Source organism: Cynara cardunculus, assembly GCF_001531365.2.
Source record: "Cynara cardunculus var. scolymus isolate 2C chromosome LG 16, CcrdV1, whole genome shotgun sequence".
Lineage (NCBI taxonomy): Eukaryota > Viridiplantae > Streptophyta > Magnoliopsida > Asterales > Asteraceae > Cynara > Cynara cardunculus.
The window spans coordinates 3777454-3786372 of record NC_037543.1 but is presented as its reverse complement, the minus strand read 5'-3'; the positions used below and the strand labels follow the sequence as shown (position 1 = coordinate 3786372).

The 8919-nt window shown below is 29.4% G+C and overlaps 1 protein-coding gene across 1 annotated transcript; it reads left to right on the top strand.

Annotated features, from left to right (window-relative positions):
• The first annotated feature begins 3947 nt into the window (after window positions 1-3947).
• Window positions 3948-4683, top strand: LOC112529848. Its single transcript, XM_025141270.1, has one exon. It carries the CDS (start codon window positions 4037-4039, stop codon window positions 4469-4471), a length of 435 nt encoding a protein of 144 aa, XP_024997038.1. The 5' UTR covers window positions 3948-4036; the 3' UTR covers window positions 4472-4683.
• Window positions 4684-8919: the final 4236 nt, after the last annotated feature.

The following is an 8919-nucleotide window of genomic DNA, read 5'->3' as shown; positions in this document are numbered from 1 at the left end:
ATATATATATATATATATATATATATATATATATATATATAGTTTTTAAAGAATTGTTTCATGAACTAAAAATATACTCCCTTTTAAGCAATACATGTTGCTTAAGCAAGAAAACACCATCTTTTCTTACAAAATAATTCATAAATAAACAAATAATATAAAAAATATATTAAATTATTGCTTCAATTTTAACCAAAATGTATCTCGTTTTGGTATGTTTACCAACTCATATTAATAAACGTCCATCGTTTTTAATTTTATTTTTGTATTTTCATGATTTTTAATGTTTTGTAACTTTAAATTACAAAATAAATCTTCAACCAAAATTCAAATAAAAATCAGGTTCCCAATAAAAATAAAGGGAAACTCAAAAAAAAAAAAAACCAATGAATTTTTAGATTTCGCGTGACCCGTTTACTAAACGCTTATTCGGGTAAGCGCTTACTAAGTCACATTATCTCTCACCGGATGAATATGGTAAGGACCAAGAATTTTACCCGGTAAGAGCGAGACGAGGACTAAGAATCTTACCCGGTAAGTGAGGGCGACGACTCTTACCAATACGGTAAGCATTTACCGGGTAAATTGTTGCATACGATCGTTGTTTTGATGGACTAAAATTTTACTCAATAAGTAAATAATAGTGTTAAATTTTATTAGTAATCACTTACCGGGTAAGTATTTGGTAAACGGCCCCTAAGTCTTTAGTTTTTTTAACATACATATCCTAGAATTTTATAAAATCAATTAAATATATTCCCTTAACTAAAAAAAGTTATCGATAACCTGCTATATTTTTAGTTGAGCGTGTTATCTAAACAGAAAAATAAAATATATCATATGGCATCAATGCTCGAATCTTAGACCCGTTCCTTCTATGCTTTGGAAATATCGATCTATTGGCATCGATGTCTAATTGATTTCTTAGGTCCTGTTTGGTTTATATGATTAGATAGGATTTATGGATTGTTTGTTTACCTCTTAATAGTTCAATTAAGAGGCAGTCTCTGAATCGTTAAGAGGTAAATCTTGTTTGACAAACAAAAAGTTTGTCTCTTAATGGTTCTAAAACCTTCTGAATGATTTTGTATTATGAGTCTCTCTTAACCATTAAGCGCCCTAATTTCATTGTAAACAATTACCAAACAATAATATTTTGTTTTGCACTATATAATGAGAGTCTTTTAATCATTCTGACCATTTAATTATTCTGCATCAAACCATTCAGCAACCGACAAACAAACCATAAATTTTTACTTTTAAAACTAAATATTTTAAAATAAATTAAAATAGTTTATTTTTTATTAAATAATTATTTTCAATTTTTAAAAAAAATTGACCTTTTCTCGTGAAAGTCGACGAGAAAGTAAATGCCCACACGCTCCCCACGCTCTTTCTCAACGGAAAATATTTTTTCAATTACTAATAAAAAAGGTAGAGTAAATTCCATTTTTGGTCCATGAAGTTTGTGAAAGAACTCAAAAGTGGCCCCTACACTTTCAAAAATGGAAATATAGTCACTAGGTTTGTGTTTTGCTTTGGTATGGTTCTTAAGCCTAACTATCTTAGTTGGAATGCTCTTAAGGGTTGTTTAACAGTTGTTGAATGGTTTGATTCAGAATGATTAAGAGACTCTTGTAATATAACGCAAAATGAAATATGATTGTTTGATAATTATTCAGAATAAAATTAGGGTGTTGAATGGTTAATGGAGATGCAAGTTACAAAATCACTCAGAGTGTTTTAGAACAATTAAGAGACATATTTTTTTTTATCAAACAAGATTCACCTCTTAGCTATTCAGAGGTTGTCTCTTAATGGAACTATTAATAGGTAAACAAATTTCAGTTATTTGGTCTTTTTTCTTTATTAAAAAATGTTAATGTACAAGTTTATATGGCTTGTGTATAAGTATGATTTACATTAAAAAAAACGTAAATCTAACCCTCATCGTCCCATCCTTGTTCTTTTCCAACAAGTGCAATCCCTGTGATTATAAACCTCATCTTCGACGACAATACAAGAGGCCTTCTACATTTCTCAGTTCTCTCCACCACCACAGAAACTCTGGTGCTATTCTGATTTCTTTCATTTTTCATATAAAACTTGCAGAAACACCAAAGGATTCAAATGGGTTCTCGATTTTGATTTCGTCACAAATCGGTTTCAGTTTCATCGTGGATCCAAGAAAATCCTTTCAAAACCTGCAATCTTGAATTTTGATCTGATTTTTTTTTTGGGGTTCTAATTTAGAATTCTTTTGGGTGTTTATGTGATCTGGTGTTGACGAATCTTTCTGTCATGGATTTCTTTTGGGTTTTGATCGTTTTTTAGGTGCTACTGATGCATGTCCGTAAACTATATAAAATTGTACACTAAATATTTTAAATAAAAAATAAATGACAAATGCCTTTCAACTAACAAAGTTAGGCTTAGAATCATCATCAATACAAAATGCATATATTTATGCAAACCAAGGGATGAAAAGTGGAGTTTATTCAAAAATATATTTTACAATTTTTTAGATATAAAACTCCGTTTATTTTAATTAAAAATTAAAGGTTACAACCAAATTAAGAACGTCAATTCGATCATTAACAGTTACCATTTGATCGGTTGTAACTATTTTTAATTAAAAAAATAAATAATAATTAATAGGCGAGTTAAATTGATTGTATAATTCATATGAGTTGTATTTGAATACGTTGTATAAAACTATATATACACATGTGTGTGTATATATATATAGATATATATATAGAGAGAGAGAGAGAGAGAGAGAGAACGTTTCATATGCAACCTATCAAATTTCTACAACCAATGCAACCCAATTAATTGAGATATTTATAAAAATGATGAGAACTCATTTATTATGATTTAATTATTTATTAAAGATGAATAAAGTTTATTAATTGTGATCAATACTTTATATTAGAAAGGGAAAATTGCACCAAAATGTAAACAACTTTCACCTAATTCTTATTTTGGGGAACAAACTTTCAAAATTGTCATTTTGGGGTTTCTATTAAACTTTTTGTTTATCTAAGGGTCTAATTGACATGTTGACATGTTAATGCTGACATCATTCAGATCTTTTGCCAACTAAGATATTCCACGTCATATTAATTTTTTATTTTAAAACTAATATTCCACGTCATATTTAAAATTGCAAAATATTTATAGAAAAATAACTAAAATTCGTTTTTTTCAAAAATTATTGTAATAAAATCTATTTTTCATTTCAAATCTCATTTTTTTTTTTAAATTCAGATATCAAATTGTGAATAAAGAAGTCCATTTTTGAAAAAATCTTCATTATATATTTGAATTAAAAAAAACGATATTTGAAATGAAAATTAGATTTTATTACAATAATTTTTGAAAAAAAAATGAATTTTAGTTAATTTTCTATAATTATTTTGCAATTTTAAATATGACGTGGAATATTAGTTTTAAAATAAAAAATTAATATGACGTGGAATATTTTAGTTGGCAAAAGATTCGGATGATGTCAGCATTAACAGGTCAACAGGTCAACCAGACCCTTAAATAAACAAAAAGTTTGATAGAAACCTTTAAATGACAATTTTAAAAGTTGGTTCTCCAAAATAGGAATAATTAAAATATATATATATAGAGAGAGAGAGAGATATAGAGACAGAGAGACAAGCCAACGGCTATATATGCTTTAGAAGCAAAGCAGCGTTGACAGCTCCATGTTCGTTCCTTTGTTTATATCCACACACCATTATTAGCCGTTTGCTTCCCTTTTATTCATCTACTACCATCCAAACATCACCTTTCAACACCTCTTTTATAATCATACATACATATATATATACATACATATATATATATATATAGATATATATATATATAGATATATATATATATATGTTTGACTCCTTCCACCACCATTAACCATCTGTGTATGTATATATATATATACACACACACACTCTCTTTTGATTTACAAACAGACACGCTCTCATCTCCACCCACAAAAGCCAAACTGTCCATCAATTTTCTCCTCCAAATGGACTGTCTGGTTCTACCGGCCTCACTCTTGAGCCGGCGTTGCAGCGGTGGTTACCGGCAGCTAAGTGACGACTTGTTCGTGGGTTCAGATGATCCGATCACGGTGGTGGTGGGGAAGGAAAAGAAAGAGTTTTTAGTCGACCCTTTTGTGTTAGATGAGAACCCTTTTAGGGTTTTGATTGATCTGGCCAAGAACAAGAAGAAGAAGAAGAAGAAGACACCATCATCATCATCATCATCATCAAGAACATCATCAAAAGGAAGAAGAAGGAGATTGATGGTTGATGATCAAGAGAAGAGGAAGAGAGTGGTGTATGTAGATGTGGATGCCATCTTATTCGAGCATATGTTATGGTTGATGCATAATGATTCCTCTTCGTTATTCAACCTCAATCTCAACGAAATTATTGATTTTTATGCTCAGGATTATTAATTAATTAATCAATCTTCTTTTACATAACATTTATCGTACACAAAAAAAAATATTACAGTAATTAATTCCTAATCCTTAATTCTCTTTTATTTTTGTGGATAAATATATTTTTTTGTAATTTTTTATTATTATTTAAATCGATAATAATGTAGTCTTGTAAGACAAAATAATTCACGTATTGTTGTTAATTAATTATTATTTAGTTTGTCTAATTTCTTGTTTTATTTAAATTTGTCGTTTTTGAAAAATCAAGAAATATAATGGTGAATTTTTTTTATTAACATGGATATCCAACCCGCTATGCGAGCTGACTAATCTCAGGACGACCACCTGCTTTGCAGATAGTCCGAAATCACCGTATTTGAACCTCCGTGACCACAAAGAGATTTTTATTTTTAATTGGATTTGAACTTGGGACCTCATGGTACTTTTGACCTTTGGAGCCAAGCTCAAACCAATCAGGCACCACACTGTGTGGTTATAATGGTGAATTTTTTGAGATATCGTAGATGGTTAAAATTATATTCACATAAATACAAAAAAAAAAATTATAAGAATGAATATTATAATTTTTTTTATAAAGAACTAGCACAATATTTTTTTTTTCCACATATTTGAATAATAGTTTATTCGGAATGAAAAACGAAGAAGTCGTTTACTAAATATTTACCTGGTAAGTGTTTATCAGAGTTTTTTTAATCTTATTGGATGAATATGGTAAGAACTAAGAACCGAAAATCTTACCCGGTTGACAACGGTTAAGTCACTTATCCAGTAAGTGAGAGTGACAACTCTTAACTAAATGATCGAGACAATTTTTTTATTCGTTCGTCTAGTATAACAAACCGAACTTGTTTTTGTTTATTTATTAAGTAAATAAATGTAAACGAACTTTTCATTAAATAATTTACGAATGATTACTAAACGTTCGGTTCGTTTATGGCCCTAGGTATATGTGGGACAAAAGGTTCACATCTTATTCACGTCCACCAATCACATGATTAGAAAGAATGTGAACTTAAACATTAAATTTAAAATATACAAAAATCTGATTTATCTTTATTTTATTAGTTGGATAAGAACAACGGGTATGATTAAAAGGCCTAATTTGAATGCCACAATGTAGTTTCTCTATAACCTGGATATCCAACCCGCTATGGGAGCCGACCAATCTCAAGGAGACTATTTGCTTTGCAGATAGCCCGGAGTCACCGCATTTGAACCTCCGGAGTCTACATTTGATGATTTTTCATATGAATTAATACATGATGTAGTTGTTCTCAGAGATCCCACGATTTAGAGAGTTCTCAAAAGAAGGTTCCCCCATTTCTTAAATAATTTTATATAGTTGTCATACCACTACAACAAAGTTGATTTTATAAGACGCCTAACATGTAGAAGCGTATTAAAATATACTTTATAGAACCAAACCAAAAAGCGTCTTATCTAAAGTGTTATGATCGGTTTATATGACGTTTTAACAACAAAAAAATAGGACAAATTTAAAATAAAATGTCGTATTAATTAATTTATATTTTGAAAGAGTTTTATATAAACACAAGTGTCCTACAAAAAGATGGTTTATTGGTTCTCAAAAGTCTCCTATAAAATAACTAATCTGACATTTTTTTTTAAAAACGTCCTAAAAAACTTATTAAGACATATAGAATATTACTGTACAAACTTATTTGTAAACACTTTTAGATAGAACACTGTATAATTTAATACTGATATATACCTAATTCCTATACATTCAAAATTAACAATTAAAAGTAATTCTATAAATTGAATGGATGGATTTCCACTAAAAATATGGAGAACATTTAGGAACATGGCATTCTCTCAATTTACATGTAAATTTCCACTATAGTTTCATGATGTTTAGGTCATCAAAATGGTTTCTATTTTGACTTTGACTTTGGCTTTCATAAAATAAATAAATAATCTACACACATTTAATTTATAATGTTTTTTTTTTATATTTTATAAGAAGGTTGTTTAACGGTTGCTGAATAATTTGGTGTAGAATGATTAAGTGGTCAAAATGATTAAGTGGCTTTCATGATATAGTGCAAAATGAAATATAATTGTTCGGTAATTGTATATAATGGAATTAGGGTGCTGAATGGTTAAGGAAGGCTCATGATACAAAATTATTCAGAGAGTTTTAAAACTATTAAGAGGCAGATTTTTTTTTGTCAAACAAGATTCATCTCTTAACGATTCAGATGTTGTCTTTTAATTAAACTATTAAGAGATAAACAAACAATCAGTAATTTCTATTATCAGACTAAAATATAGCACCTAAATTAATGAAGTATAGTCGTTTTGTGACAAAAAAAAATTATAACGAACATGTTCTGAAACAAATAAAGCATTTTTTTAGGAACAACGATGGGACAAACCAGAGACGTATAGAAAAATTTGAGACAGAGTCTCGACTGGACCAATAGTATCAGTCCGTTTCTTTGGGTACAAATAAGTTGTACTTTTTCATACTAAAGACTGGTTTGAGAAAGGACCATCAGACGTCTAGATAAGGACTAATCGGTTAAAACCTGCTTAAAATTTCAATTTTAAATATTCAAACTTGCTTCCGTGGAAGCAACAATAAAAAAAACAAGGTCTTGTTCGTATCAGTTTGGATCGTTGGACTTGGATCATTCATACGGACCAGATTGGGCCCATAAGATCGAACCATACAAATCGTGCTAACACGTATGGGTGTCCGATCCTTATGGGCTAACAGGAAAAATACAATCTGTAAATCCATCGTGGGGTGTGGAGGGTTTTGATCCTTTTGTTCCGAGAGGAATAGTCTGTCATCATATTGCAGCGGGGACTTTGGGCATGTTAGCAAACACATGAATGATGAAACATTTATCAGAGATTTTCAATCCAAGTTTAAATATTCGTGGGTTAGTAATTATGTGGAGGGTTTAAACGAGAATGCAGCCAACTTACGAGAAGTGTGAGAAGAATCAAATCATATATGATTCTATAGTAAATTACGTGTAATTAACAACAGGCATAAAAGGTTCATATTGACCGACCATTGCACGAGCAAGTTTTCACATGATCTTCCTTTTGGTCGTATGGTAAATCTCATGTGATTTGACCAGTTTCATCCTTCTCGTAAATTGACCGTTTTGTCATTTATCCATTTTTTGTAATCATTACTTAATACTAGAAGGGTACTCGCGTAATACAACGATACACATCTCAATATCATAAACTTTTTAAAAAATATCGATATTAGTATCAAATTAACAATTTAAAAGTTCCCGTTTTTTGTGTAGTTTCTTTAATTTTTTTTTATTATTAGGATTTAATTTAGGGTTAATAACGAACTGATTTATTTTTGTTTAATGATATATTTTTTTATAAATACTAGAAGCGTACTCGCGTAATGCATCGAGATACAACGTGATTTTAATATTTCATTTTATTCTTTATCTCAGTCGATGTTATAATATGGTTTTATGTGATTTTGAGAAAACGATGATATTTTTATTTTTGAATAAAATATATGTTTGAAGATATCATAAAAATTTGACAAAAATATGTCGATATTAGTATCAAATTAACTATTTGAAATTCCTCATTTTTTATGTAATTTTTTAATTCATTTTTTTTATAATTTGATTTAGGTACAATAACGAAGTAATTTATATTTGGTTTAATAATATAATTTTTTTATAAAGATAATAATTAATTATTTTGTTAGAACTCGATAATTATCCTAATTATATTTTAGATTTTTTAGATTTTAAAATAAGATGCGTCAAAAACAAAGAAGCAAAAATCGATACAAACCATAAATCAATCAGAAGCAATGGTCGAAACCCATGAGGTTGAGGTTTACCTTGAAAGAGAAGCAATCAAGCTTTGGAAAAGAGAAGTTGACGGTGATTATAAGAAACACGGAGTCAAAACCGCCCATTAGATATGCGATAAACAATAGCTATCTGCTCTTTGAAAAAGAGAAATCCTAGGGCTAGGGACATTAGTTGGATTAGAGAGATTGTAGGGGCGAGTAAAGATTTCAAAGGGAGTGGCATACTTTAAAAACATGAACCTAGGCATAATTATTAACTTGTATTTTTGAATTTTAAGTAATAAACACTCACAAAGATGGTTCCTGATTGGTTTGAGCTTGGCTCCAAAGATCAAAAGTACCAGAAGGTCTCAGGTTCAAATCCAAGAAGAAATAAAAATCTTCTTATGACCACGGAGGTTCAAATGTGGTGACTCCAGACTATCTGCAAATCAGGTGGTCGCCCTGAGATTAGTCGGCTCGCATAACGAGTTGGATATTCAAGTTAATAAAAAAATAGCACCAAAATAAATTTCATTACATTACATTTTAATGCATGTTTACTTTTTTTTATTATAAACTATAATTATTTTTATTTGTTTAAATATAAAAAAAATTAACAATTTTGCAA